This window comes from Artemia franciscana, chromosome 15 (genome assembly GCF_032884065.1).
Source record: "Artemia franciscana chromosome 15, ASM3288406v1, whole genome shotgun sequence".
Classification (NCBI taxonomy): domain Eukaryota; kingdom Metazoa; phylum Arthropoda; class Branchiopoda; order Anostraca; family Artemiidae; genus Artemia; species Artemia franciscana.
In genome coordinates this window covers 25,105,201-25,122,011 of record NC_088877.1, presented here as the reverse complement: position 1 = coordinate 25,122,011, position 16,811 = coordinate 25,105,201, and the positions used below count along the sequence as shown (strand labels likewise).

General features: G+C 35.1%; 1 protein-coding gene across 10 annotated transcripts in view; it reads left to right on the top strand.

Annotated features, from left to right (window-relative positions):
* Positions 1 to 16,811, top strand: part of LOC136036241 (uncharacterized) — a gene marked incomplete at its 5' end in the record, with an annotated part of 165,865 nt that overhangs the window by 46,073 nt on the left and 102,981 nt on the right. For all 10 annotated transcript variants that reach the window (XR_010619673.1, XR_010619672.1, XM_065718349.1 and 7 more), the window contains 2 exon segments: positions 7,208 to 7,316; positions 10,415 to 10,671. Coding sequence is in view for 8 of the 10 variants with exons in the window: in XM_065718349.1 (XP_065574421.1) it covers positions 7,208 to 7,316; positions 10,415 to 10,671 (366 nt within the window).

Sequence of the window (16,811 nt, the reverse complement as noted above, 5' to 3'; positions counted from 1 at the left end):
TTAGTTGGTTATTAGTATTTTGAGTTTATATGGACATTATTTATCACCTAAAACTGTTAATAGTTTTCGATCTAAGGTATTTTGCTGCTTATTATTCATATCATATGTAAATGGCGATTCCCATGAAGAATATTTTCAAACAGTTCGTGGTAACGAACTGTAGTAAGGAGCGACCCGGCTCAATAGTAAACGAAATTCTAAAAAACGGAATTTTGATACTAAAAGATACATTAAAGGAATCGGAGTTTTATGCTGATTTTAAATATATAAGTTTCATCAAATTTAGTCTTTGTCATCAAAAGTTACGAGCCTGAGAAAATTTGCCTTATTTTGGAAAATAGGCAGTAACACCCTCTAAAAGTCATAGGATCTTAAACGAAAATCACGCCATTGCATTCAGCGTATCAGAGAACCCTATTGCAAAAATTTCAAGCTCCTATCTACAAAAATGTGGAATTTTGTATTTTGCCAGAAAACAGATCACGGGTGCGTGTTTTTTTGTTTGTTTTTGTTTTTTGTTTCCCCAGGCGTAATCGTATCGACCAAGTGGTCCTAGAATGTCGCAAGAGGGCTTATTCTAACGGAAATGAAAAGTTCCAGTGCCCTTTTTAAGTGACCAAAAAAATTGGAGGGCTCCTAGGCCCCCTCTCACGCTCATTTTTTACCCAAAGTCAACGGATCAAAATTTTGAGATAGCCATTTTGTTGGGCATAGTCAAAAACCATAATAACTATGTCTTTGGGGATGACTTACTCCCCCAAAGTCCCCGGGGGAGGGGCTGCAAGTTACAAACTTTGACCATTGGAAGCTAATGAACAATGAGAACGTTAGGAAAGTGTTACGCCGAAAAATGGGGTTTTTAACTGGCTAGGCGCTTTAAAAGACGGAAGAGGATTTATTAGATGTTTTCTAGAGGAATTGCATACGGATTGTTTGGGTAACCGTCTGACTGAATAGTAAGTATTTCAAATAGTAAGCTGTACGAAAAGTATGGCCCTCTGCCGCTTTCTAGGGCTATAATCAGATAAAGGTTGAGATGGATGAACACGTTATGAAAGACCACATATTGCCAAATATAGCACTTTTCAGCAAAACGAAAGGCAGGTCGTCCCGAAATCGGGTGGGAGGAAGTTGCTAGGAAATATTTAAAGGAAATCGGAACTTGTTGGGAAGAGGTAAAGAAGAAGGCTTTAAATAGATTGTGATGGAGAAGGAGCGCTCGTAGCTGTGTTGGCCTCAGGTGGCTTGGCACTGCAGGTAGTAGTAGATTTATTGGGCGTTTTATTCGTAAAATGCCAAATGAAAACGTGGCCTAAGCCATGATTTCTTTCAGAATGGAAAAGTGCGTATAACTCAATTTACGGTAGAGTTTTCATGTTTTGTTGATTTATTAAAAAAAAAAAACAAGTTTTTTTTAACTGAAAGTAAGGAGCGACATTAAAACTTAAAACAAACAGAAATTACTTCGTATATGAAAGGGGCTGCTCCCTCCTCAACGCCCCGCTCTTTACGCTAAAGTTTTTTACTGTTTTAAAAAGTAGAGTTGAGAGAAAGAGACAAACTTTAGCGTAAAGAGCGGGGCGTTGAGGAGGGAGCATCCTCTTTCATATACGAAGTAATTTCTGTTCGTATTAAGTTTTAATGTCGCACCTTACTTTCAGTTAAAAAAAACTTGTTTTTTTATTTGATTTCTGAACGTTTTTGAATTAATGCATGTTTTGATTTTGGCTATCCGCAGATAAATAATTAAAACGAAATTTGCATATTAATGGCTAATTAATATTTTTGGCTAAACGGCTTTCTCATAGAAAAAAAGGAGCGGGGGAGGAGGCCTAGTTGCCCTGCAATTTTTTGTTTACTTAAAAAGGCAACTAGAACTTTTAATTTTTTACGAACATGTCTATTAGTAAAAGATATACGTAACTTACGAATTAGCGTAAGTAACGAACTTCTGAATTCGCATGTTTTCATTACGTATATGAGGGAGTTCACCCCCTCGTCAGTACCTCGCTCTTTACACTAAAGCTTAATTTTTTCCCAATTCCTTAAGAATGGCCCCTGAATCACAAAGGCCGTAGAATAAATAGTTGAAATTCCAAAAAATACTTTAGCGTAAAGACTGAGGTATTAGGAGGAGGTGAAGCCCTCATATGCGTAATAATTTCTGTTCGTTTTAAGTTTCAATGCTGCTCCTAATTTTCAGTTGAAAAACTTTTTCATATTTATTTTTTCATTTTTTTTTTAATAATGCTAGAAAATCCTGCGCTCCCTTTATGGAAATTTTCTTCCCCATGACAAATTCCTGCATGGAGAGCTCCCCCACCATATCCCCTTCTTCTCAACCCCTCCCCCCAAACAAAAATCCCCCTGAAAACGTCTGTACACTTCCCATTAACCATTACTATAGGTAAGTAACTTGTAGCCCCTTCCACGGGGACTGTGCGGGAGTAAGTCGTCCTCAAAGACATAGTTATATCCTTTTTCAACTATGCTGAATAAGATGGCTATCTCAGAATTTTGATCCGGTGACTTTGGGGAAAAAATTAGAGTGGGAGGGGGACTAGGTGCCCTCCAATTTTGGTCACTTAAAAAGGGCACTAGAACTTTTCATTTCCGTTAGAATAAGCCCTCTCGCAACATTCTAGGACCACTGGGTCGATACGATAACCCCTGGAAAAAAAACAACAAATAAACACGCAAAATTCCACCTTTTTATAGATAGGAGCTTGAAACTTCTACAGCAGGGTTCTCTGATACGCTGAATTTAAAGGTGTGATTTTCGTTAAGGTTGTATGACGTTTAGGGGGTGTTTCGCCCTATTTTCTAAAATAAGGCAAATTTTCTCAGGCTCCTAACGTTTGATGGGTAAAACTAAACTTGATGAAACCTATATATTCAAAATCAGCATTAAAATGCGATTCTTTTGATGTAATTTATTGGTATTAAAATTTGATTTTTTAGAGTTTTGGTTACTATTGAGCCGGGTCGCTCCTTACTAGAGTTCGTGGTACGGATAATTGGAGCAAAATATTGACCTCCAAGTGGGTCAGTTGAAAGCTAGATAGAAGTTTGTTATTATATTCATGAAAGGGTTTGCAAAAAAATTGCCCCTTGCATCATCAAGTATGACTTAAATACCAATATTCTTTACGTGACGGTTCACCACTAGTGGGCTGTAAGAGCATTTTATCTATTTGGCTGGATGCGTCGGGTTAACATGTTTTGTGTTGCCTCTCTCAGGGTCAACATTTCAAGTTTTTACAGGTAAATGTAATTTACTAAACATGCATAATTTATTAAATATGATTTAGGGTTGAAATGCTAAGAATCAATCCATGGCCCTGCTTAGCACAAATTATGGATTTGGATTTCATCTGTGTGCGAATCAGTCTCAGCTCTGAGGAGGGAAATTGTTTCTTATATTACGGACAAGTTGAAATGGTTTTTATGGCACTTGGTATTAACCAAGTGACATATAGCAATCGCAAATTCTGTCGGTCTGTCGGTCTGTGTCGGTCTGTCTGTCGGTCCCGGTTTTGCTACTTTAGGCACTTCCAGGTAAGCTAGGACGATGAAATTTTGCAAGCGTATCAGGGACCGAACCAGATTAAATTAAAAATAGTCGTTTTCCCGATTTGACAATCTGGGGGGGGGGCGGTTAATTTGGAAACAATAGAAAAAATGAAGTATCTTTAACTTATGAGCGGGTGATGGGATCTTAATGAAATTTGATGTTTGGAATGATATTGCGTCTCAGAGCTCTTATTTTAAATCCCGACCGGATCTGCTGACATTGGGGGAGTTGGAGGGGGAAACCTAAAATCTTGGAAAACACTTAGAGTCGAGGGATCGGGATGAAACTTGATGGGAAAAATAAGCACAAGTCCCGGATACCTGATTGACATAATCGAAACGGATCCGCTCTCTTTGGGGTAGTTGGGGGGGGGGTAATTCTGAAAAAATAGAAAAATGAGGTATTTTTAACTTACGAACGGGTGATCGGATCTCAATGAAATTTGATATTTAGAAGGATATTGTGTCTCAGAGCTCTTATTTTAAATCCCGACCGGATCTGGTGACATTGGGGGGGGAGTTGGGAGGGGGAAACCTAAAACTTGGAAAACACTTAGAGTGGAGGGATCGGGATGAAACTTGGTGAGAGAAATAAGCACAAGTCCTAGATCCATGGTGATCGGATCTTAATGAATTTTGATATTTAGAAGGATATCGTGTCTTAGAGCTCTTATTTTAAATCCCGACTGGATCTGGTGACATTGGGGGGATTTGGGAGGGGAAAACCTAAAACTTGGAAACACTTAATGGAGGGATCGGGATGAAACTTGGTGGGAAAAATAAACACAAGTCGTAGATACATGATTGACATAAACAGAACGGATCCGGTCTCTTTGGGGTAATTGGGGGGGGGGATATTTCTGAAAAATTAAAAAAAATGAGGTATTTTTAACTTACGAACGGGTGATCGGATCTCAGTGAAATTTGATATTTAGAAGGATATTGTGTCTCAGAGCTCTTATTTTAAATCCCGACCGGATCTGGTGACATTGGGGGGGGAGTTGGGAGGGGGAAACCTAAAACTTGGAAAAAACTTAGAGTGGAGGGATCGGGATGAAACTTGTTGAGAGAAATAAGCACAAGTCCTAGATCCATGGTGATCGGATTAATGAATTTTGATATTTAGAAGGATATCGTGTCTTAGAGCTCTTATTTTAAATCCCGACCGGATCTGGTGACATTGGGGGGATTTGGGAGGGGAAACCTAAAACTTGGAAACACTTAGAGTGGAGGGATCGGGATGAAACTTGGTGGGAAAAATAAACACAAGTCCTAGATTCATGATTGACATAAACAGAACGGATCCGCTCTCTTTGGGGTAATTGGGGGGGGGGGGGTTATTTCTGAAAAATTAGAAAAAAATGATGTATTTTTAACTTACGAACGGGTGATCGGATCTCAATGAAATTTAATATTTAGAAAGATATCGTGTCTCAGAGCTCTTTTTTTAAATCCCGACCGGATCTGGTGACATTGGGGGGGGGGTTGGGAGGGGGAAACCTAAAACTTGGAAAACACTTAGAGTGGAGGGATCGGGATGAAACTTAGTGAGAGAAATAAGCACAAGTCCTAGATCCATGATTGACATAACCGAAACGGATCTGCTCTCTTTGGGGTAGTTGGGGGAGGGGTTAATTCTGAAAAATTGGAAAAAATGAGGTATTTTTAACTTAAGAACGGTTGATTGGATCTCAATGAAATTTGATATTTAGAAGGATATCGTGTCTCAAAGCTCTTATTTTAAATCCTGACCGGATCTGGTGACATTGGGGGAAGTTTGGGGTGGGGGAACCTAAAATCATGGAAAACGCTTAGATGGGAGGGATCAGGATGAAACTTGGTGGGAAAAATAAGCAGAAGTCTTACATACGTGATTTACATAATTGGAACGGATCCGCTCTATTTGGGGGGGGGGGTTAATTCTGAAAAATAAGAAAAAATTACGTATTTTTAACTTACGAAGGAGTGATCGGATCTTCATGAAACTTCATATTTAGAAGGACCTCGTAACTCAGATTTCTTATTTTAATTCTCAACCGGATCAAGCGTAATTGGGGGGGGCAGTTGGGGGGACCGGAAATCTTAGAAAATACTTAAAGCGGTGAGATCAGGATGAAACTGGATGGGAAGAATAGAAACCTGTCTAAGATACGTGACTGACATAATTGGACCGGATCTGCTCTCTTTGGTGGAATTGGGGGGGGGGGGTAATTTTGAAAATTGAGGTATTTGTAACTTACGAAAGGGTTACCAGATCTTAATGAAATTTGATATTTAGAAGGATCTTGTGCTTTAAAGTTCTAATTTTAAATTCCGACCAGATCCTGTGACATTGGGGGGAGTTGGAGGGGGAAACCGGAATTCTTGGAAAACGTGAAAATTGGGGTATTTTTATCTTACGAATAGATGATCGGATCTTAATGAAATTTGATTTTTAGAAGGAATTCATGTCTCAGAGCTCTTATTTCAAATCCCGACCAGATCTTTTGACATTGGGGGGAGTAGGAGAGGGAAATCTTGGAAAAACACTTGGAGTGGAGGAATCGAGATGAAGCTTGGTGAATAGAATAAACAAATGTCCTTGATATGTGATTGACAGAATCGTACTGGATTCGCTCTCTTTGGAGGAGTTGTGGGGAGGGGTTCAGTGATTTGGCGAGTTTAGTGCTTCTGGACGTGCTAGGACAATGAAAATTGGTAGGCGTGTCAGGGAGCTGCACAATTTGACTTGATAAAGTCGTTTTCCCAGATTCGACCATCCGGGGGGCTAAAGGGAGAGGAAAAATTAGAAAAAATTAGGTATTTATAACTTACGAGTGGGTGATCGGATCTTAATGAATTTTGATATTTAGAAGGACATCGTGACTCAGAGCTCTTATTTTAAATCCTGACCTGCATTAAGCCTCTTATTTTCCTTTTTAAATGAATCTCTTGATTCATAGAATTTTGTTAGAGCTCATACCATATGATCTCTTGGCTCTTAGCTCTTCTTGCCTCGTCACAAGTGCCGTATGAGCTCTTAGCTCTTGTTGATAAGACTGTCACTAACCGTGACCGTTATAATAGGCGTGGTCTCGCAAAAGTTTATTCTATATTTTGCGAGTGACCATGCCATATTTTTTTGTTTTTCATCTTTACCCTTTGCTTCGAGAAACTGATCTTAACTCAGTTTTTATTTGTTATTCCGATATTGATTTAGATTTTACTTGTTATTCTGATCTTCTTTATCTGCCGTGTTCTTTTCGGAATAAAAAAAATAAACGCTCAGTTTGGCATTACTAAAAACATAAACTTGCCTCTTGACGCTGGCCACGGCTGGGCCCGCATCATCACCTTATCTCGCTGTTTGATGTTGTTTAATTTTATATGGTTACTAATTGCGTTGTAATGGTTGTTTAGTCATTGTAATGTCATTCCTATTTCTTTTTTTTTTCTTCACCTTACTGCACCATATTTAATTTTTTAAGTGGGTTATAAGTAAGTATATATATATATATATATATATATATATATATATATATATATATATATATATATATATATATATATGATATGGTATAAATTAGTTTTTTTTAAGAAGAAAATAATCAAAATAGTCAACACAATCTTTTATATTCTTTATATTTCATTATAGATAACGGAACGAACAAATCAACGAAGACTTATCCTAAAGCTGGTCTGATATTTCGATCATCCAGTTTCAAGCAAAATCAAGGCCTTTCTCCTTCCTCAGACGAAGGCAAGTTTTCTTATATTTTTCTATAGTTTTGTTATGTTGGATAATATCTTGCTCTTTCCCCCCAAATAGAGCCAGTTTTTGAAAAACTACATATCTTAGTTTTTGATAGATTCGTATAGAGTTTTGGATATAAATTATTTAATATGTTTAAGTCGTTATGTCAAAATTTCAAAATTTTAGGGGTTTATAGGAGAAATTTGTCCATGAATTTCTTCCAAAAAAGGCTCTATTTCTCCCCTATGACAGCTTTCTTGAATTCGGCAATGGTGCTTGGAGTTAGGAGAGGTAAGATAAATTACTCTCTAGATTTTGATCAAAGAGCCTTATGAAAATTTGGACCTATAACAGACATTGGATAAATTTATTCTTGCCTTTATATCATGTTCTCCTTATCTTCCCCTCTTCATTTAATTCCCTCTATAACTCATTCACTCCTCGTTTCCCCCTTGCTTTCCTTTATTTGATGCCTTCTTTTTTTTCAAATTTTTCGTTCTTATCTGCCAACATTAATTTCATATATATTTCACTAACTTTACTTCGTGACAACTTTTAACCGCTTAACTAGTAATGGTTTAACTTTTTAACGTCTTAAACTGAAACACTAGTCATTGAACCTTCCTGAGGGTATCAAGAGCATACACCTTTTCTTGCTTTCCTTCACCAGCAGGGTTGCCAACTGGACTCATTTTATGTCGAAAGAACACATTCCTATGTACCACGACACAATAATGATTTTTTTTCGTTTTCATGATATTTGATGTTAACTGACCGCTTTGAAAGAGGTTGACAAAGCGTCTTTTTGGTCAATAATACAACTGATAAAAAAATAACATCTAGTTTTGGGATTTCAAGATGGACACATTTTAGCTAAAATGACACATTTTTGGATGCTTAGGGGACACATTCATGGACCAAAAAGCTGGTAACCTTGTTCAAGAGTCGATAGGTGAATACTAGAACGACAATGATGCCCTGAACAGCGTCTCATATAGTGTTACCAACGCTTTGAAGCAAATTGTACCAGGATTCCGACTAACATTGTACCGCAAGAGATTAAATTTTACTATCTGAAGAGCATGTTAAAAATTTCCAGTAAACAGAAGAAAATAATAGATAAGCTCAAACTTGAACAAACTATGCGAAAAACGGTACAATTTTATCATGTTGGCAACGCTGGCCTCATGTCCAGTCGCTCAATTACAACTAATATATACTCACTAAATTTTATTAGGAGTCCCAAGACAGCTCTAGCTCTTCATAGAATTTTACTTTACGCAAGTTTGTGTTAAGCAATGGGAAAGTCAATATAGTAGCTACAAAATGGAATCTCTAGATGTGCAATTAATACACTTCGAAAGTAAATTAACTTTCTTAGAAAGCCTCAAGGCTGTATCCAGATTTTTTTGTTGGAAGAAAGGGCTATTTTTTCGGAGGGGGCGCAAAAAAACTTTAAAAGGCGCATCAAAATTTATTTACATGTATTTTTGTTAATTTTTTATTGGTCGGACAGTTTTTAATGAGGGGGGGGGATGAGAGTGGGGATGAGGTGGTTAAAACCACTCTAAGAGCTTGAATTTCCAATCTTCATTTTTGAATAGTTTTCTTGTGATGATTTCCAATGATGATTGCGATTATTTTATACATTTTTATGTTATCGTAATGTAAAGGACTTGAGTATAAAAAGCTAAATTTAACTTACCGTAACTTAAGCGCTCAGCATAAAAAATTACGTACATAATGTGAAGACCACTTAAAAATATAAAGGTTGATGACAACAAAAACACACTTCCGAATACTTCTGGCAATCTTTTCAAAGCATTAACAGCAAAAATGAGCAATAACACATCAGATTGAGCAAACGAAAAAGGATTTTTGTTGGGGGGGGAGGGGTTCATCCTCTGAGGAAGGTTAAGATGAGCAGCTTTTCGCACAATTTCTTATGGTACCAAGGACAATGAAATTTAAATCTGATTGTTTGAATTAGTTGTTGAAGCTTGCACAGCCATATATGTCTTAAAAAATATGTAAAATTTGGAATTTCAATTTCTAATGGAAATACCCCCCCCCCCCCATGCAGTTTTTGGTAGTAGCTCGTGCCAAATTAAAAAGAAAAGTAGGTTGAAAATGTGAAAAAAAGCTTAGAAGATATTAAACCAAACATCTGCATGCGTAGCTTTCATTTAAGATATAATTGTCTTTGAATTTCAAGATAATGCTAATTTTTAAATGTTTACAGACTAAAAGGATTTTAAAAATTGACCAATTAGGTTTACTTATTTATTTTCACGGTTCAACTTGACGACACTTACTAAAATGTAGAAATACCTTTAAAATTTGGTATTTTGAAATAACCTAAAGAAAATTTTTGGAAAATCGTAGTTTCTAGATTTGAATGAGCCCACCGGTAGATGTGTTTTTATTTGGGTATTCTTGGTATGTACTTTAAATTAGCTGGGAGATTTTAGAATATAAACGAGTCCATTTGGATTGCTTGGACGTAAAATGTAATTTTAATTGGTCCACTAGGCTCAAATATCCTAAAATTTTGCTCAAGGATTTTTCTCAAACACATTTGGGGAATAATAAAGAAGATGCAAAAAAAAAAAAAAAACAATTTCAAGGGAAGTGGCTGACTCTGTGAGGGAGCTTTTATTATTATTCAGCTTTTCACGTCGTTTCCTTAAACTATGTTTGTGATTTTATTAAGTAATCTAGATAAATATAACTATTTAGAGATAAGAAATATTTTTTGGGGAATTAGGCCCAAATATCTCCACAAATTTGGTACAAGTTTTCCTCAACAGCTTTTATGGAGAAATTATAAGAATTATTTTGGTAACTCTGGACCCATATTTGCGAGTATGAAGAGGGAGGAATGACTCTTCGCCTCTTTCTAAGGACATTTTACCCTAATGATCTTTTAATGCATTGAATGATCAAAAATAGCCATTTTAGTCCTCGAAATTAAAAGAAAATGGACTATAATGACTCATCAAGTGTGTTGTCGGCACTCGTTATGGAAGACCTAACAATGTTACTAATGAAAATTAAAGAAGCGTAAAACCAAAATGACATACTAATGCTTTCTTATCTTATAGGCAGTCCACTGCGACGTGCCGGCTCTTTGCGCACTGAGAATTCGCCATCATGGCGACGATCTGTAAAGGAGAATACTGACCCCAATTATGATGATTCGCCACCCTGGCGACAAAAGCGAAGCACCGAATCACTGAACCGAGAAGAGAAGCCGCCTGCAATGAAAGATTTTGACTCTTCGGCCCCAAAATCCTTTCTTGAAGATCGTTCCAAAGTCACTGGTGTTTCCGATATCCTAGATAGAATGAGAGCTGGCAACACTGGTAAATTGACCCACAGTTCATGTGGCTATGTATAAATAGAGAGGAGGGGGTTTTGGCTGATTCCATTATGACTTTTCCACCTTTTTACCATTATGACTAGTAACATAAAATTTAACATTGAATAATTGAACTTTACATAGTTGAGTTGAAATTTAAGACCCCTCCCTCCTACATGACGAGAGATTTTGAGATTTAACTTTGACGCCTAAAACTATATTAATTTGTCTTTATTGCTGCAATTAAAAAAATAAAAGAAGAAAGAATCAGAATTGAAACTTGGGGTTGCTTAGAAATTTGCGAAGAAAAGAAAGAAGCAGGGGAACTGATGTACAACTGATGTACATCTAGTATTAGACCTAATTGGGTTATGAAACCCCGATAACGTAATCTGTCTAATTTGAAATCAAAGAAGAAAACAAAGATATAAATTATAATACTGTTTTAATAATCATAATAATAAATGAAAATAACGTAAGTGAATGCTATTAAGTACTTTTTCTATTGATTTTTTTTGTGTTTGTCCTGTTTTGGTTTATCCACAGAAATAACTTTTTCACGGTTAGCATGCCACGCAATGGCTCAGATAATTGGAAGTTTTCTATAATCAAAATTTCTTAGAAATAAATATCTAGTTATAATGCTTATAAAATTATTAGCATTGCCTAGATCAGTGGATGTAAAAATATAGTTTTCCCAATTTTTGCTAGGAGGAGAGGAGGGGGCTACTAAATTTTTTTTAAAGGCTTGGGAAGCCGGTATAAAGAACTGGTATAAATACCCCGCTCTTTACGCTGAAGTTTTTTATTACTTTAAAAAGTAGAATTGTGGCATAGAGTCAAACTTTAGCGTAAAAAATGGGGTGCTGAGGAGGGGACATCCCTTTTCATATACGGAATAATTTCTCTGCGTCGTAAGTTTTAATGTTGCTCCTTACTTTCAGTCAAAAAAACTTGTTTATTTAATTTAATTTCTGATAATTTTTTAAATAATGCCAGGAAATTCGGCTCCCACTTGGAAAATTCCTTCCCCCCCCCCCGAAAATTTCTCAATGGAAAGATTCTTCCACGTATTCCCCCACCTGAAAAATCTCCAAAAAATATCTGTATGCTTGTCAATAACTAATACTATAAGCAAACAATGGGCAAAGTATATAGCTTGCAGCCCTTCCCCGGGGACTCTGGGGGGTCATCTCATCCTCAAAGACATAGTTACTAGATTTTTGGACTATGCTGAACAAAATAGTTATCTCAAATTTTGATCAGGTAACTTTGGGGAAAAAGGGGCATGGCAGGGGGGCTAGCTGCCCTCCAATATTTTTGGTCACTTACAAAGGGCGCTAGAACTTTTGACTTCCGATCAAATGAGCCCTCATCCGACTCTCTAGGGCCACTGGTTCGATACGATGTGACTTTGGGGAAAAAGGGGCATGGCAGGGAAGGGGCTAGCTGCCCTCCAATATTTTTGGTCGCTTAAAAAGGGCACTAGAACTTTTGATTTCCGATCAAATGAGCCCTCTTCCGACCCTCTAGGGCCAATGGTTCGATACGATCACCCCTGAAAAAAAAACAACAACAAATAAACACGCATATGCGATCATTCTTCTGGCAAAAAAAAAACGAAATTCGATATTTTTGTACATAGGAGCTTTAAACCTCTATAGTAAGATTCCCTGGTATGCTGAATCTGATAGCGTGATTTTCAATAAGATCTCTTAGTGTTTCAGGAGTGCTTCCTTCTTTTTCGAAAACTGAGCAAATTTTTCCAGGCTCGTAACTGTTGATGGGTGTCATTAAACTTGATTTTTTATATTTTGAATAAGCATCAAAATTCGATTATTTTGATGTATCTTTTGTTATCAATACTATGTTTCTTAGAGTTTTGGTTACTATTGAGCAGCATCGCTCCTTACTTACAGTTCTTTGGATACCAGATAAGTACATTAAAGTGACTAGAGCTATATACGAGAGCAATGTTGCTGTGGTAAAGGTAAGAAGTGAGGTTAGTAGCTGGTTGGGTGTCGTATCATGAGTTAAGCAGGGCTGTGTCCTATCCCTGTTTATATGGATTATTTTAATAAGCCTGTGTCTTATTACTGTGTCTTATTAGGAACACGGCAAACGCTATGGGAGAGCATGGAATGAGATGGGAAGGTGAAAATCTTTTAGAATTAAATTATGTAAGCCTAGGTGATTTGAATATATAGATAAATTTTAGCGAAATAAATGAATTTCTGAATGAATTTTGTTGAGAGTTCAGGGTCTAAGAATAGGTGTAAAAATAAATATTAAAAGGCTTAGTTGCTTAGACGAGGGTGAAGAAGTCATGTTGGGTAATCTAAAGATCGATCATGTGAATAATTTAACTTACCTGGGTAGCATTATTATTAAAGATGGTCGATGCTGTGAAAATAGTAAGTATTGGAGCCAAATTCCAGTTTATTTTTCCACAGTTGAGAAAAGTTTGAAAGAATTGGAAGGTAAATCTAAGAGTCAAGATTAGAAAATTGGATATTTACGGTAATGAGAGTGGTTAAGCATGGTTCTGCCACATGGACTCTTCAAAAGGAAGAGGAGGATTTGCTAAATGTTTTCCAGAGGAATTGTCTACAGATTCTTTGGGTACTCCTATGACCGACCGTATTTCAAATAGTAAGCTATACATAAAATATGGCTCTATCCTGCTTTCTAGGGTTATAATAAGAGAAAAGTTGACATGGCTAGGACGCATTCTGTCGATGATGGACGACATAATGCTAAAATAGTCTTTGTCAGCCAGCCGTCTATGGTCAAACAAAAATGCTGGTTGTACATGAATAGGGTGAGAAAAGAGGTCACAAAGAACGACTTAACAGAAACATCGTGGAAGGGGTAAACAGTGAAACTATGAATATATTGTGGCTGAACAGGAGCGCAGCTGTGCTGGCTTCAAGGGACTTTTTGCTGCAGTGAGTTGTTAATAAGAGCAGTAGTATATTAAGGCCTTTTGTTGTATCCTATTTTTTGCGTTTGACGAATCTATCATTATTTTTAGAGCTCATTGTCTCTTTTGTTGCCTATTATATATATATATAAATATATATATATATATATATATATATATATATATATATATATATATATATATATATATATACTAGCTGTTGGGGTGGCGCTTCGCGCCACCCCAACACCTAGTTGGTGGGGGCGCTTCGCGCCCCCCCCAAGCCCCCCCCGCGCGCGTAAGTCGTTACGCGCCATAATAGTTACGCGCCATTGTAGTTGTGTCCCTATGTTATATAAACTTGCGAATATACAACATTCTTTGCTGTCCCATTGTCTTTGCATATAAATAGATTGTCAGGTTATCCCCCTGTTTCCCCCGGTGTCCCCGTTGTAGTTGTGTCCCTGTGTCCCGGTCGTCATTTATATTCCCTGTGTCCCGGGTCCCGGTCATCATTTGTATCCCGGTGTCCCGGTCTGTATATACATTCGTTTTTTAGTTTTGTTTTTCTCCTTTATTTTTTTCCTTTTTTTTCTTTTTTAGCTTATTTAGATTTTTAGATTTTTTAGTTTTTTTTATTAGTTTTTAGTTTTTATTTCTTTTTAGTTTTTTTGTCCCGGTCGTCATTTATATCCCCCTGTTTCCCCCGGTGTCCCCGTTGTAGTTGTGTCCCTGTGTCCCGGTCGTTATTTATTTTTTAGTTTTTTACCTTTTTTTAGTTTTTTTAGTTTTTTAGCTTTTTTATTTTTTTTATTAGTTTTTAGTTTTTTTGTAGTTTTTGCCTTTTTTTTAGTTTTTTTAGTTTTTTAGCTTTTTTATTAGTTTTTAGTTTTTTTTGTAGTTTTTGCCTTTTTTTAGTTTTTTTAGTTTTTTAGCTTTTTTATTTTTTTTATTAGTTTTTAGTTTTTTTTGTAGTTTTTGCCTTTTTTTAGTTTTTTCAGTTTTGACGTCACCTGATCCAGTTTTTTCAGGTGACGTCACCTGATCCACGATCCACAGATCCACAGACAACTTATTTTTATATATATAGATAGTTTTTTTTTTTTTACTTATGTCCTGGTCGTCATTTATACTCCCTGTGTCCCGGTGCTTTGTTGATTGCTAATCGAACATTCCTTTTGTCCTGGTCGCTTTCTCTTTGAGTGTCGTCATTTATTAGTTTTTTCCTTTTTTTTTTTAGTTTTTTATTGGTTTTTACCTTTATTTTAGCTTATTTTTCAGTTTTTTCCTTTTTTTTAGTTTTTTTTTATTTTTTATTTTTTTTATTTTTTTACCTTTTTTTAGTTTTTTTAGTTTTTTTAGTTTTTTAGCTTTTTTACTTTTTTTATTAGTTTTTAGTTTTTTTTTTGTAGTTTTTGCCTTTTTTTAGTTTTTTCAGTTTTTTTTTTTAGTTTTTTATTGGTTTTTACCTTTATAGTTTTTTTAGTTTTTTAGCTTTTTTATTTTTTTTATTAGTTTTTAGTTTTTTTTTGTAGTTTTTGCCTTTTTTTAGTTTTTTCAGTTTTGACGTCACCTAATCCAGTTTTTTCAGGTGACGTCACCTGACACATCCATCCACACATCCATCCACACATCCACAGACAGACAACTTATTTTTATATATATAGATTATTAGTTTTTTCCTTTTTTTTTTTTAGTTTTTTATTGGTTTTTACCTTTATTTTAGCTTATTTTTCAGTTTTTTCCTTTTTTTTAGTTTTTTTTTATTTTTTATTTTTTTTATTTTTTTACCTTTTTTTAGTTTTTTTAGTTTTTTTAGTTTTTTAGCTTTTTTACTTTTTTTATTAGTTTTTAGTTTTTTTTGTAGTTTTTGCCTTTTTTTAGTTTTTTCAGTTTTTTTTTTAGTTTTTTATTGGTTTTTACCTTTATAGTTTTTTTAGTTTTTTAGCTTTTTTATTTTTTTTATTAGTTTTTAGTTTTTTTTTGTAGTTTTTGCCTTTTTTTAGTTTTTTCAGTTTTGACGTCACCTAATCCAGTTTTTTCAGGTGACGTCACCTGACACATCCATCCACACATCCATCCACACATCCACAGACAGACAACTTATTTTTATATATATAGATATATATATAATCGTATACATATTTATATCTCCTTGATCTGAATTTACCCCCAGGAAAAAAACAAATTCGTATTTTTTGGCTAAAAGGGGTCTATTTGGTTGTATTATTGGCTTGATCAACTAAAAAAAGTAAATCTATTGAAACTGACCCGAGTTCTGTGGAATTGTCGGATGTTACCGATGTGCCACTGTTTGATATTCTTAATATTTATCATGGAAGGACATTGAGAAAATTGTAACATTTGTTTAGCAAAAAAGTTTTGTTTAAAAATGCACCTCTGCTCTTCAGAAACCTTTGTAAAGACATGAGAATAAGTAATGAGATAGGCGAAAATATCAAATACACAAATAGGCAGAATTCAACTTAACATGATCATATACAAATGATTTTCTTTTTTATATTTATTTTAGTGACAACTGGTTGAGTAATATAAATTATTATAAATTATTATTATTTATTAAATTATTATAATTGAGTAATATAAATTAATACAATAATTTATAAAAGCTAATTTATTAACTAAAGTGAAATGATTACCCCGAAGAAAATTTTTTTTATTCTTACTAAAAAGGTGTCTAGCTAGTAGCATTCTTGGCTCAGTTGAAAAAAAAACAAAACCCTTTGTCTGAAGTTGCCGGCAATTTAAAACAAAATCTTATTCTTTTTTGATTCTTTCTTTTAAACTTAGAAAAAGATCTTCAAACGTCTGTTTAATTAATCGGCCGACACAAATGAGATAAACGATTGTCCTCTTAATTTCTTGCTAGAAATGCCATCTGAGCTTTTGAAAAGTCATTTTGAAAAGGATCTTATCAAGAAAAGTAAGTTTTTGTTTCTTGGCATGTTTTTCTTTCTTTCTTTCGTATGCAAAAAAAAAAGTCTTAAAGCCTAACAATAATTGATTTAAAAAGTATGAAAATATTACAGAAAATAAATGTAATTTCAATTGTCAAAACTGTCAAAGTTTTATTTATGTGCTTTTAAAAAAGGTTCTAATTACAAAGAGATTCTAATTAAAAGTTTTAATTAAAGGGTTTAACAAGGTTCTAATTAAAGGTATTCTAATGACATTGCCCTTGTGTTTCAAGAGTCATCAAA